Source organism: Dysidea avara, chromosome 10 (genome assembly GCF_963678975.1).
Source record: "Dysidea avara chromosome 10, odDysAvar1.4, whole genome shotgun sequence".
In the NCBI taxonomy this organism is placed as follows: Eukaryota; Metazoa; Porifera; class Demospongiae; order Dictyoceratida; family Dysideidae; genus Dysidea; species Dysidea avara.
This window is the reverse complement of record NC_089281.1, coordinates 8,775,370-8,792,686: the sequence shown is the minus strand read 5'-3', so window position 1 is coordinate 8,792,686 and position 17,317 is coordinate 8,775,370. Positions and strand designations below refer to the sequence as shown.

General features: G+C 38.2%; 5 protein-coding genes across 6 annotated transcripts; 2 read left to right on the top strand and 3 right to left on the bottom strand.

Annotated features, from left to right (window-relative positions):
- Positions 1–96: 96 nt before the first annotated feature.
- LOC136268670 (G patch domain-containing protein 11-like) lies at positions 97–3,391 on the bottom strand. Its single transcript, XM_066064069.1, has 5 exons — positions 3,060–3,391; positions 632–810; positions 506–577; positions 375–456; positions 97–310 (listed from the first exon to the last, which is right to left on the bottom strand). The coding sequence occupies exons 1-5, from the start codon at positions 3,358–3,360 to the stop codon at positions 252–254; spliced, it is 693 nt and encodes a 230-aa protein (XP_065920141.1). The 5' UTR covers positions 3,361–3,391; the 3' UTR covers positions 97–251.
- Positions 3,392–4,894, top strand: LOC136268669 (uncharacterized). Its single transcript, XM_066064068.1, has 5 exons — positions 3,392–3,624; positions 3,761–3,921; positions 3,974–4,034; positions 4,095–4,156; positions 4,569–4,894. Exons 1-5 carry the CDS (start codon positions 3,447–3,449, stop codon positions 4,800–4,802), a joined length of 696 nt encoding a protein of 231 aa, XP_065920140.1. The 5' UTR covers positions 3,392–3,446; the 3' UTR covers positions 4,803–4,894.
- Positions 4,829–7,363, bottom strand: LOC136268661 (sorting nexin-6-like). The gene is made up of 14 exons (XM_066064057.1): positions 7,255–7,363; positions 6,854–7,012; positions 6,546–6,656; positions 6,375–6,496; positions 6,195–6,318; positions 6,051–6,146; positions 5,927–5,982; positions 5,751–5,876; positions 5,660–5,699; positions 5,429–5,611; positions 5,308–5,371; positions 5,210–5,259; positions 5,035–5,070; positions 4,829–4,981 (listed from the first exon to the last, which is right to left on the bottom strand). The coding sequence occupies exons 1-14, from the start codon at positions 7,258–7,260 to the stop codon at positions 4,931–4,933; spliced, it is 1,224 nt and encodes a 407-aa protein (XP_065920129.1). The 5' UTR covers positions 7,261–7,363; the 3' UTR covers positions 4,829–4,930.
- Positions 7,364–7,448: 85 nt separating this feature from the next.
- On the bottom strand, positions 7,449–14,784 carry LOC136268660 (DNA replication licensing factor mcm5-like). The gene is made up of 19 exons (XM_066064056.1): positions 14,481–14,784; positions 14,298–14,424; positions 12,369–12,497; positions 12,138–12,310; positions 11,921–12,076; positions 11,597–11,687; positions 11,331–11,538; positions 11,120–11,280; positions 9,030–9,098; positions 8,905–8,979; positions 8,788–8,853; positions 8,631–8,723; positions 8,492–8,575; positions 8,325–8,437; positions 8,147–8,275; positions 7,946–8,088; positions 7,807–7,895; positions 7,711–7,749; positions 7,449–7,658 (listed from the first exon to the last, which is right to left on the bottom strand). Exons 1-19 carry the CDS (start codon positions 14,639–14,641, stop codon positions 7,557–7,559), a joined length of 2,208 nt encoding a protein of 735 aa, XP_065920128.1. The 5' UTR covers positions 14,642–14,784; the 3' UTR covers positions 7,449–7,556.
- Positions 14,785–15,160: 376 nt separating this feature from the next.
- Positions 15,161–17,040, top strand: LOC136268746 (putative ATP-dependent DNA helicase Q1). Of its 2 annotated transcripts, none has more exons than XR_010707114.1 (3): positions 15,161–15,445; positions 15,495–15,582; positions 15,944–17,040. XR_010707114.1 is itself a non-coding variant. In XM_066064207.1 (3 exons), the coding sequence occupies exons 1-3, from the start codon at positions 15,431–15,433 to the stop codon at positions 16,686–16,688; spliced, it is 843 nt and encodes a 280-aa protein (XP_065920279.1). In that variant the 5' UTR covers positions 15,161–15,430; the 3' UTR covers positions 16,689–17,040. The 2 variants fall into 2 exon arrangements, 1 of the variants encoding a protein (XP_065920279.1); XM_066064207.1 differs by having other exon boundaries at positions 15,949–17,040.
- The last annotated feature ends 277 nt before the right edge of the window (positions 17,041–17,317 follow it).

Here is a 17,317-nt window from a genome sequence, read left to right as displayed (position 1 = left end):
AACCAACCAGTTGAGGAAGAAAAAGAAAAGGTGAAATTAGATCTTGATAAGTTGGCAAAAAGGAAACACTTCCCTCAGAAATGTAAGAATCACCACTAACATTTACACCATTTCATAAACCTCTTTTCCTTACAGATAAAACGCATTTGAAATGAACTTGATGTTTTTCAAACACACATTAGTTTGTTCATTTTAGTTGAATTCCTTGTGCCACACCAGACGTGACCACTCCTTGTACATCACTTAGATACTCAGTCAAAGTGATCTTCCGATGTGTCACCAGGACAATTATTGAGCATGTCCATTTCATCTACACATAGAAAAATACAACAATCAAATTCACTTCTAATAAAACGTCAATTTCAAAAACTAACCTGTAAATGCTATTCCACACCAAATACAATAGAAGTGAGTAGAACGTAGATAGTCATTGATAGCTATGAGCGTGTCTTCAGGCTTTTAAAAAAAAATGTGGCTTTTGTACTTTTAAGACTATAGTGTTCACCTCATAGTCTTCATCTTCTTCATTAACCTCATCACTGGCCCAATACCAGTCTTCTTCTGGCTCAACATAACCCTGTGTGTGTATCATTAACAATGTATGTGGTTAGTGGATTAGGAAAAAGAATACCTTTTGTTTGTCCAGTTGTTCACAAGCATGTTGGCACTTCCTAATATCTCTCCATACTCTGTTCACTGATAGCTTGTCCTTTTTACGTTGCCGGTAGTCACCCATGTTTTGTTTGTAGTCAACTTCCTTATTCTCCCGGACCGTTTTGTCAGCAGTTACTTTCCCCAAACCTTTTCTATCTAGAGAGATTTTAGATCACTTACCACAATATTATCATAATAGTCTGATACCCAACTTGAACTAACACTACAATGAGTACATGTATAGAACTTTTACTTAGTCCTAAAAGTACATCATACAAAAACCAAACTGAGAACTAAAACAGTGTTAGCCACAAGAATCAAAGGGAAATTACAAATCAGAATATGATAGCTCTAAGATACAGGCAATTAATAAAATAGCATGTTTCTAAAGAAGTCGAGAAAACATTTTGTATGAAACACCAGCAATTGAAGAATTGGGAAAATGCAATAATGACAGCACCTCAACTAGTGTCTACAATAATTTAGTCTCTAGCAGATATATCACACCACAGGACAAGCCATTTACATGTTGTAGAGGGTACTCCATGTCTCATAACCTTAACTACTTGACTCTGTGGTATATAGAGCGCCTTCTGAGTGAAGCCAATGCTATATTATCAAAGCAAATTTCACTGGTGAATGAGTAAATATTCAATTTCGGTATCATGGAGATCAAACTGAAGCAAATAGAGATTCTTAGAACCAAAACAACAAGTGATAGAGTGAGAATAACAGAATGGAAAACTATAACAAAGGAAATCACTTACTAAGTACATATAGTAGTGGGCTAGTACCTTTAACAAAATGCTGTAATTAAGCAGTACATTAGCCAATACATATAATAACATTCTTGTGATGCTACACATACAGGCTTAGACGTCTTGTGGTGAATCACACATTTGCCAGTGGTTGAAATGTGATTGTTAGTCCAGCATAGTAAATCCCTCCTCAGGGTCTCACTACACTAGGTGGTCATCACTCTTTCTCTATCAAAATGAAAATGAAAGCTTACATAGGCAGGTACTAATCACTCAATGAGTGCACTTAGGACATGAAATAATATATGGATGGGAAAATTAGATCAAAATTTCCAAATTTCACCATGTCAAAAGTTTTATAAGTAAAATTATCCCTACTGGTCAGTCCATCCATATACTGTAAAGGGTATTTCCACTACATTGCAGCACTCTCTGATGCCATCATGTTATTTACTAAATATTCAATTTCAGTACTGAAGCAAAGAGTGATTCTTAGAACTAAACCACTACAAGAACTAAAAGACATACAATGAGAATAACAAAGCACAAATGCAGCATTACAACTATATAGAGAAACTTTGATGAAGGAATATCTACTAAGTACCGATTAGGGTAGTACCCCTTAGCAAAATACAACTGTTTCTTGTGATGGTTCATGTACAAACTAGCATGTCTCTCATCACACAGTAACCAGATGAGTTGTGAATTAGTCCATAACAAGCCCTGAGGGTCTCACTACATTACATTAATTTCAAGTCATTCTTCCTTCTCTATCAAATGAAAGCTTATAGCTTAGGGTTAAGTTGCAGGTAGGTACCAATCGCGCTCAATAAGTGCACTAGCTAAAGAGAAAATGTTCATGCACAAAAAACGTGATCATTTCATGATAGTCAAATTTTCACTACACCAGAGTTCCCCTATATTGGCAATAGGACTGTGTGCCAACTGATATTATCATAGAGCGGTTGCATGTGACATCACAGGTACGGCGTTCAACTGAAACGTGTGGCAAAACCTGTGGCATTCAGGTGTTCGGAAGATTGCATGCTTCATTTTCCTGTTATTGTAGAGTGACTATAGCATCACCATTTCAACTGATGGGTGGACCTGTTTCGAAAATGCGTGGGCGAACACACACTATTTTCGCCATGTAGGCACAAAGCAGACCGGCTATGCTCTCACTACTCTAGTATGTTAGTACCTGATAACAGACGATTATCAACACCGACATAGTTTGGCTGTTAGCTAAACTGCTTTCTTTCTTCATAATTGTCAGAAAAACTCATTTAACACATTGGTAAACGTGAATAGGCATCTGGTTTCGTGAGCGTGCTAGCAAAAAGCAGAATTTTATTGCAATTTCAGAAACCAGACCAGCTACGCTCTTGTCCTTCTAGTATATTAATACCTTATAATAGGTGAATGTAAACTCTGTAGTACCTAAGCTATCCATACTTGCGTTGTGGCAGTAGAATCGAATACGCAATTTTCATGCATTGTGGCAATGGATTCTTGCCACACGTTTTTCTAAGTGCGTCTAATGTAATTATTTGCGCAGCCGCTCATAGATAGTATATTCTCCGTACGAATATACTATCTATGATATCATTGACTTATGGAGAACATCCAATATTGAATTACACTGACCTGCTTTCACTTCCACTGGAATTGGTACTTTCATTCCTTCACCTTTCTTTCCCAACCCCATACCTTCCTTGTACCCCATTTTCGCTAGCAATGCAAATCCTTTATTGTTCTGAGTAATGGATTTTGAAAGGCCCTCATCCCTTGCTTCAGATTCTAACAATTTTCTTTTCTTCTGCTGTGGCGGGTCATTGGCTTGTAATCTCTTCTTAGTATACTTTGCAATCAGTCCAGGCTTGACATCTACGATATTTTCCGGTAGGAACTTATCTGACATGTAATCATCATCACTGCTGTCAGTCATTTAATAGCGCCAAGTAAATAAATAAAATTAACCGCGCGTTGTTTTGAATAAAAATGAGTGGGCATTAATTAGGAAACACCCTTTAAATGTCAACAGAGGATAAACCTGGTAATGTTTACTATGAAGAGCGACGAGACCAGATAATATCTGCTTTCAGCGGTGAATTACAGAAAGCCGGTTTCTCTGTTCCAGACGAAAACATCGCTAAAATCCTAGATAAAAGGCGTCACAAGCTAATACGAAGAACTAAACCCCGTCGGCAAGGTATGTCCAAATATACAGAGGTTTTGGTTTTATGCACAATTTAATAGTAAAGACTTTGGTAAACACATTAATACCTCTAATAAAACGCACGCATTTTTAAAAGTACACACTTTTAAAAATTGTTTATGTTTTGTAGAGGTACTAAGTAAAGAAGATTCAGAATTATTAGAACAACATCGTTCCCTGAAAAAGCGGCTACATTCACTGTGCGATGAAGTAGTTGCCAAACGCAACTGTTCCGCTGCTAAAATCCAGGAGACAGCAAGAAGCTGCTATCGAGCAACACAAGAAACATTGGTAAGTTGCTCAGTTCCCTACAAGCAATTGTTTTTTTACCTGTGTGGTTTAGTCACAGAGACTACAAACTCTAGATAAAGAAGTTGCTACACTGAAAAGCAGTGTTGATGAAGGTATGTTTATGACATATTACGTATGGGTATACACATTGTGTCACCACTACATCACTGTAGGGCCTTCCTTAGATTCACAAGTAAAAGATAATAGTGAAGAAACTTTTGAGACTATAACAAAGGTATGGAAGTTAAATAAGTAAATCTGTACATGTATGTCATACCTACAAACTATATTAGTATGCCTATCATCATGACCCAACCCTCATGTGGCCACATTCTTTCCACATGGAACATCATTGCTTGCAGTATAAGTGCCCACATAAGATAGGTCTGGAAATCCAGACCGAACTCCTTTTAAAAATCCAAATATTAAAGCAATTTGGGCCTTTATTGTATTGCAGAGTTTAAAGCTGTGATGCAATTACAAGTTACACATGCTGCAACCTAATTGGCCCGCCCAAGTTTCAGTAGTATGAACCCAGACCCTTGTTAGGAAAGGGAATGCATGGAGTGTTTATACATCATTTAGCAGTTTTAACACTGTTAATGTATGCATATCTGTTAAGCTACTGTTGTTTTTTTCACATACAGAATTGGGAAAAGATCAAGAAATTGTCCAAAGTTATTGGAGACTTAAACTCAATGAACTTACCAGTCAACGAAGATCAGGACATCTGTGACATCCAACACTTGGGAAGAGAGACGGTAGTATTAGACGAAGACGGTATTGAAAAGAATGGAGTAATACTTGATGATCGTCTACCGCTAGTTATTGACAATGACCATGATATCATCCCCAACAATGCCAAAGTTTTAAACAGCTGACCTTTCATCAGCAAATCCATATCGTATATTTTTAATATATATTGTATTGTTTATTTGTCAACAAAAAAATTATACTGTAACAGTTCAACATACGTATAAACAGCTAGACTAAGCTTCATTTAGTACGATTAAATCTCTTGTAAGTTTGATAGAGTGGCTTTGAGCACTTGTAACTGTGACTAGAGTGTAGTGAGAAATATAAACACTGAATATGAGCATAATACTTATATACCTTGGCATGCTTCAATTCTAGCTCAGTTAGTTCCACCTATAATAAAAGTATGTGATACTTGGAAACATGTGTAATATACATTGTGTAAAATGGATTTATAATAGACATTGAAACAATAAGTTGAATGAGTTCAAACTACATATGTTATGCCATTGAACACAAAGCATTAGCTCACTAAATTTTTCCTGAATGCTGTAATTCTACGAGCCTTGAAGTCTGCCAATTCTATAAGTAATGCATGATATAATGTACACAAATTGGAGACAATCTCACCTTGCTTCCCAATTTCTGAATATTGTTCAAACTTTTCGTTAGCTTTCTTATTGTTACTCTCAGCCTAAGTGCATGCACACACGCACAAAAATTTCATACATTACTCTTAAGTCATTCTTACTTCATCTACTCCCTTTCCTTTTTGTTTTGCCTTTTCCAAAGCCTTGGTGGTGTTTTGTAGGTTAGCAAGACTACGGATTCTTCTGTACATAAGCCCGAGAGCTGCTTTAGTGTCTCGTTCATAGTAACGCAGTAAATCAGTAAACTTTAAATCCTCATCTGTTGCACACCTTGCCTCCAGTTTCTAAATTAGCAATGGTAATTTAAGGTATCCACACTTCAGGCAACTTACCCTCAGCTTTTCAAAAGAATCCCCACTTTTCTTAAACAGCCTATAGCAAGAAAAATAGCATGTTAACAGAAACAACAGTACAAACACTTACATTAATAGTGGATCTTTGTTACCATACGGGAGAACAGAAATGTAAGCTGCAATACCAATAAAGTTGTCTGCCATTGCCTTGTGTACTTTAGTCATTTTGTCAGCATAACGGATGGTATCATGAAGCCTGACAAACAGAATTGTAATTAACAACTTTAATACAAAACAGGGACCTACTGTGCGTTGTATTCAGTCAAGTATGCCTTCTCTTTCTCGAAATACTCATCCACATCCTATACATATGTATTCAACAATATAAGAGTGCACCTTTTTCAGATTAAAAAAAAGTAGTATACAGTACCTTGTGTTTCTGTAAGTACATTACATCCACTCCTTTAGCAAAGCCTTTAACTAAACTTCCAAGTCTCTCGCGAGTGTTTTTCTGCCTAATGCTTAGCTGTACAAAGCAGTAACATCAATCAGCATAGATATAAAATACACTCACATCTCCATCAAACTCGAGGAAGACTGTGAAAACACTATCATTACGTAAACGAGGATGAGATGTAAGTCTTTGCAGAAACACCTCGTGCATTGCAACTGTCTTCTTGAATGTTGCCAGATATTCCCTATAGAACACAACAGCATGTATATAGGCAAAGCTGAAAGCAACCAAGATTCTTACGCTTCTAGTTCTTGTTTCATTTTAGTATACTCTTCCTTGGTCATTGTCTGTTCTCCCTCTCTTAGTTTAGCTAACTTTATCCGAGGTTCATCAAAATCTGGCTTTGGTGGGGGAGGTGGAATCTGCAGAGAAAATAATAATTAAAAAAAAAAAAAAAAAACTGCAACCCACCATGATCCCAGCATAGTCCTCGTTCTCTGTAAACCGGTCATGTAGCCATACAAACTCTTCGTGTTCTCTGATAACAGAAAACTCTGACTTCTTGAAACTTTGCAAAGTTGTCTACAAGAATGACAACAGTATAAACACAGCCAAGCACACAATACATGTACTAGCTACAAGTGTACATGTGCAGACATAAACTACAGTTGTAATGATAAATCTTTTAACAGACTACCAGACTTAAAACTGCCTTCTTAAAAGATAACACTTCTAAACTACAGTACTATAATACTGGACACTCAACAGTTGATACATACCTTTGTGTGGACTGTGTATTTCACTTTGTCTTGTTCACTTAGTGCATCAGAAATGTCCACCAGCAGAGAGCTGTCTGTTTCTAGATCAACCTCTGACTCTGCCCTCACTTTCTTCTTGGGCTCTTCCGACAATAGATCAGCTTCGTGGTCATCTGCATCCTGTCAAAATTAATTGAATTATTCTAAATACACCCCACCATATAATTTCAAGCTATTTCGGGTTTCCAGAAAGCGTGCAGTACATCTAACGAGTTACTCTCTAATTTTATATACATCAAAGCATCAATTTGTGTGCATTAGAAATCTACACAAAGCCTTTACCAAACTGCTACGGAAATTTCGTTGTTACTCGAATGAAACGCATCATTAACGCTCACAATATACTGGTTACATTTACTTACCATCATCCTTTTCTTGTAGCTCAGATTGGGGAAGACCAAATTGTGACTCCGTAATTTATCGTATACGAAGTGCGCCTTGATCACATGATACAATTAAGAATTGTGCCACACCCAAATACACACGGATTTACTTGAATTAACACCGATTATAAATAAACTGTATAAAGCAGTACTTGCTTTAGCTGTTCAACATGTTTTCTAGTTGCAACAGTGATACAGTTAAAATATATGGTTAAAATACATAATATAGACGCTTTTTTGGTTAGTGATGTGTATCAGAGTTTAAGGATGTCACTTGTAGCTCACCGGACTCTAAACAACACTTTCCTTTGCATGCGATGTTGTAGTTCACCACGTCTCAACATAATGTGTAGAACAGTGTGGACAGCATGCTCAGGAAATTTCTACCAGAGAATAATACTTAAAAGAATGTCACTCTAAAAACCGGTTTCTCACTTGTTTAACAAAATCTTGAACTATTCTTTGCTCAGATACCTGTACAATTATTAGCAATAAATTACCATGGTATATCTATAGCTGCATGGCACCAACCTGAGATCCAATTGGAAAACGGTTTTTAAGTTGCCGCTCTATTTTCCTTACCAACTCTTGATCACTTTCTGGGGTAAACCCTTCAGCACCTATATACAACAATACCATCACCATTACAAACCTATGATATCATTATTACCTGATAGGTTTCCACTCATAGCTGCTTCCAGCGTTGATACCTGGAATAGTCGCAAAGCTTCGTCCACATGTACTTCAGTGGCAAATGGAGACAAGGACATCTTAGCCAGGGACTCTGAGATACGTACTATAGCCTCCAGTTGTCTTTAGTTAAGCAAACTTAACATACCACCACATATATGGTGTGTAACAGAAATAGTACCTGACTGTTATTGGAATTGTGGTTTTCCGTTGTGACTCGTGTTCATGTTGTCGTGCTCCATTACGCATCATAACATAACGATTCTTTAGTTTGCTGGCTGCTTCCTCTGACAACCTGGGACCACACTTCCTATAATGAATAAAATTATGAAGTTTCAACTAAATTGAATTTTGTGTACCGTTTGCAGTAGGAAATATATTTTTTCATCAATGCCAAAGGGAGTTCCCCTTCACCTTCTTCATCTGGTTGTTGAGCATTAAGATGCACCTTCATAACATGTTTAGCTAGCCTCTAAACATATATTGAACACAATTAACATCAATAGCACATGACTATAAACCAGACCTCATCTTTAGCTTCATCGTGCTGGTCTTTTACGATGAAGATCATATCAAAACGTGACAGAATTGTTGGCATAAAGTTGATGTTCTGTGTGGCATGCAAGTTTCATTATTTATGACAAGATATAGTGTCAGTAATTCACCTCTCCTCCTTTAGAATCATCCCAACGACCAAACACTGAATTGGCAGCTGCCAGAACTGAACAACGTGAGTTTAGTGTTGTAGTGATTCCAGCCTTTTGTACACAAGAAAATTAAGTTGATTACTACACACACGTACACATGCACACACACACACACCTTGGCTATGGAAATAGTTTGCTGCTCCATAGCTTCATGTATGGCTACTCTATCATCCTCTCGCATCTACACAAAGAATTTCATTTTATTTTGGATTTCACACAAAATTCAATATACCTTGTCAAACTCATCAATGCAGACCACACCACCATCAGCAAGTACCATAGCTCCCCCCTCCATGATGTAACCTCTCTGGTGATTTAATAACAATGAGATAGTAGATGATAGAAACATTGTCTTACTGTAGTCGGATCCCTTATCACTGATGCAGTCAGTCCAGCTGCACTACTGCCTTTGCCAGATGTGTATACCTGCCAGAGAACAACATTTAAAAGTGTATGTTCTATTAGAAAGTATTTCACCAAAACATTTTTAACCCACGTATCTATATATAACTCTACACAGATGATAAAACAAATTCAAATATATACACAGAATTAGTTTGTACTGCATGTACTGACTACAAACATTATTTATCATTGGATTATTAATAACCACTATAACACATATATACCGTATAACTATTATTATAGCATCTGAAATTTCACATGAATTAGTGATACAAAATTTAGGTCAAAACATAACAAGCAAAATAGCAGAGTGGAAACAAAGTGAATTGTGCATGCGTGGCATCAAGCATACAACCATTGTATTCCATGATTAAACTAGCCTGCATGGGCTGGAAGCTGAGCTGGACTCTAATGGATGAGCCTGTAGGCTAAATTGCAATTGTTTTTGGCTCAGCATACATTACTATAGTCCCATCTCGCCCCAGACTAAGAGACTAAGATTACTACTGGTCAATGATTAAAATTGCGTGCAACTTTTCCTATCCATACCCTTTGTTTCAATTCACATCACCGAACACTTTGGATTGTGCAAAATGTACCTGCTTAGTGATGGAGCTTTCATCGAAAAAGTTTACCATGAATTATTAAAATGTTAATCGATTTTTTAGTTATATCATGATTAACTTAACACTCTGCCAGTCTGGAGTCCTGTGTTGTCTAACTTCCAGAGCCAGCGTCTGCAACATCTGCATTACTGGGGTGCATGCATCACTACTAATTTACAAAAATTTAACCATGTGTCCCATCATCGTAATAAGCTGAATTGGCTGCCTGTTTCATTACTAGTCAAATATCGTTCATTGTGCACCATGAGCTAAATCTACGTTGGACAAAATAACTTGCTAGATCTTTCAATTTCCTTAGGAAAAATCATGACTACAATACTAGATGCTCATCACGATTTGTTCCACCAGTATTGTGTCATTTAACTTCCACCAAAAAACTTTTTCAACATACGGTTGAACAGATTACCCGATGACATATTTTTATCATCAAACCTTCTGGCCGCTGTTTTTGACTTCTTCTTGTTGTGTAGTGAATAGTTAATTGTATTTTTATTTGTGTAATATAGTTGTTTTTGTATATGTCACCTTGTCTGCCTTTCATAGTACTTTTGTGTGTATAACCAAGAGTTCATAATATAAAGTAGTAAGAGCCTTAATATTGTATATTATAAACTCTTGGTATAACTCTGTATGTGCGTAATGCTCTAGTAAGGAAGAACGGCTATGCTGATTACTGTGAGGTTAAATTAAAATCGATCAAAATCAGCATGTAACCTTTGCAAAATCACACAATGATAAAATGACATGAGAAATGAATTTAAGCAAATGACCCCAGACACTAAAATTAATGTAATCTGGAACATGCAGTCACGATGTTATTGCAAGCCAAATAATATTAGATTAAAATGTAACTGGTCTATATTAGTTGGCTTTACATAGGCGTAGCTAGCACCCTGTGGTTGGGGGGGCTAGGCCATGGTAAAGATAAAATGATGGTTGAATATGCAAAGCATGTGAGAAAGCCTGCTAAACTAGGGGGCCTGGGGGCATGCCCCACAGAAAAAAACTAATGCTCTGAAATTGATTTTCAGCAGTAAAATCATGCCAGTAGTGTGTGTAGGTTACCTTTATGTTCAATACAAACAACACTGCTGAACACCAAAATTAATTTTAGAGGCGCTTATCACAATCGTCACTCTAAAGTGTTGCTGAGGAGTTGGGTCTGCAGGTCGATAGTTTCATAGCTACTTTATGGATTGCTGATTGGTTAGAAAGGTGATTATATAGTAATCTGAATTGTTGGTGTTGAGTACTTAAGAGATAACTTGAAATGGCTAGCCTAATTATTGGGGGGATATAGCCCCCACAGCCCCCCTGCTTCCTACGCCCATGCTTTAAATGTTACAATATAGGCACCTAATACCACTGCTACTTTAATAGAACATACAGCATTGGAATCTTGTAATATATACTCACTCCAATTGGTGCTACTTTCTCTACAAACTTCAAAAGTTGACTCTTTGCTGTCCCCGGGTCACCTAGCAACAGTAAATTGATGTCGCCACGTCTAGTAAGCCCATCAGGGAGTCGTTTACGTGAACCACCAAATAATAAACAAGCAATAGCTCGTTTAATATCTAAATATAACAAAACTAATTCCAACCAAATTCACCAAACTGTATCTCACCTGTGCTACCATAAATGGAAGGTGCTATACTACCAGCAAATATGTTGTAGACATCAGGTTGTCCAGCTAGTTGTTGCATCGCATCTACTTCCTCTGGAGACAGTGACTCACTCACACCAACTCTGCTGTGACCTTCTGTCTCCACTTGTATACCTACCACCCTCAAGTATGGCCGACGAATACCCACACTGGTTTTCTCGTGTGCTCCCTAGTATGCAATGCAAGTACAAGTTTAGCACGAGTTTGTGAGATGAAATGTATAATACCCTTTTAGCCTTTCCTTGGATGACTTTCTTAATAGAATAAATACCCATGACTGAAATACGATTTCCAGGAACAACTCGCTCCACTAAATACCTGAAAAAGCACAAAAAAGTAAGCAGTGTGTGTGTGTGTGTGTGTGTGTGTTGTGTGTGTGTGTGTGTGTGTGTGTGTGTGTGTGTGTGTGTGTGTGTGTGTGTGTGTGTGTGTGTGTGTGTGTGTGTGTGTGTGTGTGTGTGTGTGTGTATTATCAGGCATCCTACAAGTGACTACAGACTAAAAAAGCTGTCTAACATACACAAACAAAATGAAATACATTGTTCACTGACCTATCCACAAACAGCTGCATGTGTCGAGGTAGTTCTCCATTAGGAACAGCATCGGGACTTTCTTGTAGTTTTAATGTCTGGTAGTCCACACACTTGCACTTGTCAGGAACAATAAAAAATGGATCAACAGGGCACTTTGGTCTACCGGCTTGCTCTCTGAAAAAAAACACACACACACACACATCCAATAATCGACAGGTATGACAGTGACACTTACGTGTTGCAAGTTTTCGGTAGCATGTACCCCTCCATTCCTGGTTTGATGGGTATGTTGGATTGGTATGTACGACAGCTGCGACACTGAATCGTTAGCCGCGTGGCTTTTGCCATGACTGCTGAAGCGCTTACAACAATTCCAGGAACTTTAACAAGATGTGCCATATCAGTAGACTAAAACAAAACCCTTCTTCTTAATTTAATGTATTCCACACATAATCATAATGCTGACCTTGAGTTGGCGGACTTGTACAGGATTAGAATCAGAACGTAACATTACTTGAATATCTTGTATCTCCTCTTCTCCTGAAGGACGTGGTCTGGTAACCTCATCAGCCACCTCTTTAGCCGCACTTTCAAACTATGTAATAGAGTTCACATGTGGCACATTAGAAAATGCTAATCACCTGTGTATACCAGGAACCCAGAAGTGCTGCAAGACGCACAAAATTACAAGGGGGTGTGATGACTAGATCACATGATACTCACATGTGATGACTAGATCACATGATATTCACATGTGATGACTAGATCACATGATACTCACTGCTGAGAGACTTTCAATATTTTAATGAATCAAATTAAAACTCAGCAAATTGCTATATTTCAACCATTATGTTAGCACACATACCCCCCCCCCCCCTTCTGAAATCCTAGATCCGGTGTTTGTGGGCTACTGGTATATCAATAAACGTGACCATATCAACAAAAGCCTGCATAGTTTGAACAATTTTAAATTTCTTTTTATTGCCTCAGTATTATCTACAATGCCCAAGTCGAGTATAGATAGCGATAAACAAAGAAATCAAAGAAATGCATTAGCAAATCCATCAAGGTGTAGTTTTACCCCTATAATTATCTGAGCATGCAAGTACAGTATGAAGGAGTTTCAACAAAGTAAGAATGATGATCTTCTGATTCTTCTCCATTATAAACAAATGCATGGGACATGCACACTCTTAGGAGTTAAACAAAGATATTCGAATCTTCCATGATTAGGCGAATGAGATGGTGTATATACTGTTAGTAATGGCTCGATTAAAACTTTAATTTTCTTTGTAGCATGCGTATTTTCACCTATTAATAAACTTGTGTGAACTGTGCAGGTTTTTGCTGAGACAAATATTGTGACAATTTTTGTAAATACACTGGTACAAAACTTGCTAGCATTTTACCATTCATCCCATTAAATCACATACACACACACACACACACACACACATGTAGCCTCAAACTCTACTTTTGGTACAGCATTTGTTTGATCAGAGACTATAAACTGATATACGTAACGCATATCTGGTAAACTCTGGCACTTGCCATCTAGAGAGAAGGATTTAAACAGAGTCTTAGCAATGCAAAGAAAAAGGTCTGGTCTTGTGCATAAATTTTTGCATGCACACACAAGCAAATCCTCAGGAGTAACCTGCCAGGAGTTCGTACCATGTGTCATGGGTGAAGACCTTACCTGCTACAGTGAAACCTGCTTATCAAGACACTTGAAAATAAGGACAAATGCATAATCTGGCATGGTCACAGGGTATTCCTTAGCATGCAAACTGACCTGGAAAATCAGGATACTTTTGGCCAGCCTTAAGGCCCCTATTTGGTGATTATTAGTTTCTCATCCACCGCCCGCATCCTTCTTAAGCTACCGCATGGTAAGCCATTATTTACTCTGCGCATGCTCAGAAGAACACGTGATACCAAACTGTTATAATTTTTGTTGATGAACGCTACAATGCGCTATATATCACCAGGAGAACTGTTGTTTTCCTTAGCAAATTGCTGCAGTGCCAATTGCAATCGTGCTCTATCAACTTCATCAAAGCAGGCTTTCAGCTGACTGTCGAAAAACAGTTGGCGATCACGAAAATTAGAATCAGCTGGTGAAGGAAATGTTTGTAGTAAGAAAGAAAGACAATTTGGACAAGGTCTGTAAATCACTGTGTTAATATTATAAAATAATGGCATAATGGTAATACCCTCCCGCCCGCATCATAATAATTAGAAAGGCTGGATGAGAAACTAATAATCACCGAATGGGGGCCTAAGGTGCCCTGGGTTTCACTGTACATCAAGCATATATGACATTGGCTTTTGTAAACACTAAGTCGTCATCTCCCCCCCCCCCCCCCCCCACACACACACGTACTACACATACCAGGGACAAGTGGTGAGCAGGTAATTTGATAAGCTTGTCTGCAAGATCCTCATCATAATGTCGAAGATCCTCCATGTCCACTTCCAGCCAGTACTGCCTTAAGTTATAATGGTGCTTTAGCGCCTCTCTACACCACAACACAATTAATGTCACCACACAATCTTAGTTTTGCTTCCCTCTTACCTGTAACAGTACACATTTGTGTCATCCATGAAGGTACGGAGAAAGTCGTAAAATTTTTTCTGCGTCCTTGTGTTACTCTCTCCCGTGCCAACCTCTGATTGCCCGTCCTCCGAGTACAACGGGTCGCTGTAGAACACTCCTGGATCGTCAAATCCTGCCATCGCTTCGTTGATAATGTAGTATACACGTTTACAAAGTAGTCGTAGTGCAGTTACACAAAACAGCTGAAAGAATCGAGTGTCCAAGTACCGCGAGGTCCCGACGTTTTCCCGGCAAAATCATGTGATAACTCGCGCCAATTAGTTCGAATAGACGATATGCACACTTTATTACTCGAACGAAAAATGATCAATTAAGCGTAGACGGCGCAAAACTCAACGGTACCTTAAAAGCGGAAGTCCCATACAAAAGTATGGGAAGCAAATGCGGCTCGAGCAATAACTCACCACTCGAGCTAAGGACAGGCAATCTCGCTTGCCATACACTTCTTTTGCACGGAAAAAAGTGTATGGCAGGCGAGATGGCCTGTCCTTAGCTCGAGTGGTGAGTTATTGCTCGAGCCGCATTTGCTTCCCATACTTTTGTATGGGACTTCCGCTTTTAAGGTACCGTTGAGTTTTGCGCCGTCTACGCTTAATTGATCATTTTTCGTTCGAGTAATAAAGTGTGCATATCGTCTATTGTGGGAAGCACATGTGCGGTCCTGTAAGGTATACTGCAGAAGTGGCAGAACTCGTGGCAAAATCACAAACTGTAACTACTAGAGCGTTCCAACAATTAAAACACAATCCAGTTACTATAGAACAACATGCTGTGGTGAATGGATTAATGCAACAACGTGATCATGACGTGTTCGCTATGCTAGACTTACCAGCTAGCATGGAGACCACGTATTACGCTTCGTTGTCTCTGCAACACAAGCAAATGGGCACTCCGGAAGACTCCTCATAATGACGTTGTTAAGAGTCAGGCAATCTAAAACAAATTGCTGGTGTTAATATCTTGTGTTTATAGGTAACTGATCTTTGTTCTAAAGGACTGAAGGCGTGTTACACAACTAAGGACCAAACTGATGAAGAGTTGAAGCTGGGTGTCACAGAAGGTGAATATGTATTTCACTGCTGAAGTTTTCATGAGGCATAAATGATGGCAGAAAATGTTACTAAGTGATGTTTATGTACATAACCTAAAAACAATTGTCATTGATGAAGCTGATACAATCAAATTGTGGTATGTACAGTGGAACCTGTCTTAGCGGCCACCTGTATAGAAAGGCCACCTCTTTAAAAAGACCAGCTTTAAATCCCCTAGTGAGAATAAGTTTATACACTAATTTATCTGTCTAAAGCAGCCACCTGCCTATTAAGGCCAAGAAATCTTGGCCCAAAGGTGACCGGCTTAGACAGTTTCCACTGTACATATATGACTCATTGATGTCTGAGTTCTATTGTGTGTTCCTGTAGGGCAGAAAGATTTCAGTGGGAATTACAAAAAATTGGAGAATTAAGAACCCTGTTACCAAAATCAGTCAACATGCTAGTACTAACTAATACAGCTACCCCTTCTCTCTGGATAGAAATGTCATATTTATTTGGGCTCAGAAATGAAGTTACCTTATCTATTCCACCATGTAGGAGCAACGTTATGTTTGTTATCACGTCAGTTAGCAAACTTGAAGATGTGCTAGAGCCGATAGCTGAGAAGCTGAAGAAGGAACAGTCTCATTACACCAGAACACTGATATATTGCCAGACAGATGACCACTGTGCAAATTTATATCTTTACTTCAAGCATAAACTAGGATCAAGTTTACTGGACCCTCCTGATGCCCCAGACCTGGCTGCTGGTGGATATGTACAACCGATAGTCAAGAAAACCATTATTGAAAGGTTTACAAAACAGTCGTCATTACAATTTGTAATTGTTACAAAAGCTTTTGGATTAGATATCGACTGTTTTGGAGTTCAACAAATAATTCATGTTGGTCCACATTTAGATTTAGAGTCATACATTCAAGAGACCAGTCAAGATGGAGCGCCATCAGTCGCACTTCTGTGTAAGCACAGTAAGAAGAAACCTTTACTAGATTTGAGCATGATAAAATATGTGTCCAATGAAATGACTTGCAGGAGAGATGTGCTATTCGGACTGTTTGACAATTATGAACGAAGATTTTCTGTTGACTTGCGCATGTGCTGTGATATGTGAGTGTAACAAGTGTGAGGACAACCACAAGAAGTTTGTATTCTTTCAAGACTGCACAGCTTGTACTGCAGCAAATTTTGTATTCATCAATTATGATTTATTCATTGTGTGATACTTTTAATGTGCATTAGGATTGGAACGAATGTACAAATACATCCTCTGAAGCTTCTTTTGAAAATGTTACTGAAGCTTTGTTACAAAATGTCACGTCAACAATAAATGAACAAAACTGATGGTTATTAGGGTGTACACTGTAGCACAAACTCCTACACTTTGTTATAACTCCAGGTTAACCATTGTTTAAACTGTAACCAAAAAAATATGCAAATGGCAGCTTCTACAAGGAGTGACAATACTTGTGCAACTGGTTTAACTTGTTAGTATCCATGGTAATGAAACTTTGGTCAGGTAAAATAGCATATGAATGTTATGAAACCAAACGAAGCTTCAAACTATTTGTCTCAACCCTGAGTTGCATATCATAAACTGTATAGTATACTTCATTTTAGAAATGGAGCTTCATACATGCATGTTTATAACCAGGTCATTCGTCAGCACACCTCACCCGCTGGTTGAAACTTGATGGGAATTGAAACTGTCTTGTATTTCTTTTCTGCACACTAACTTGTTCT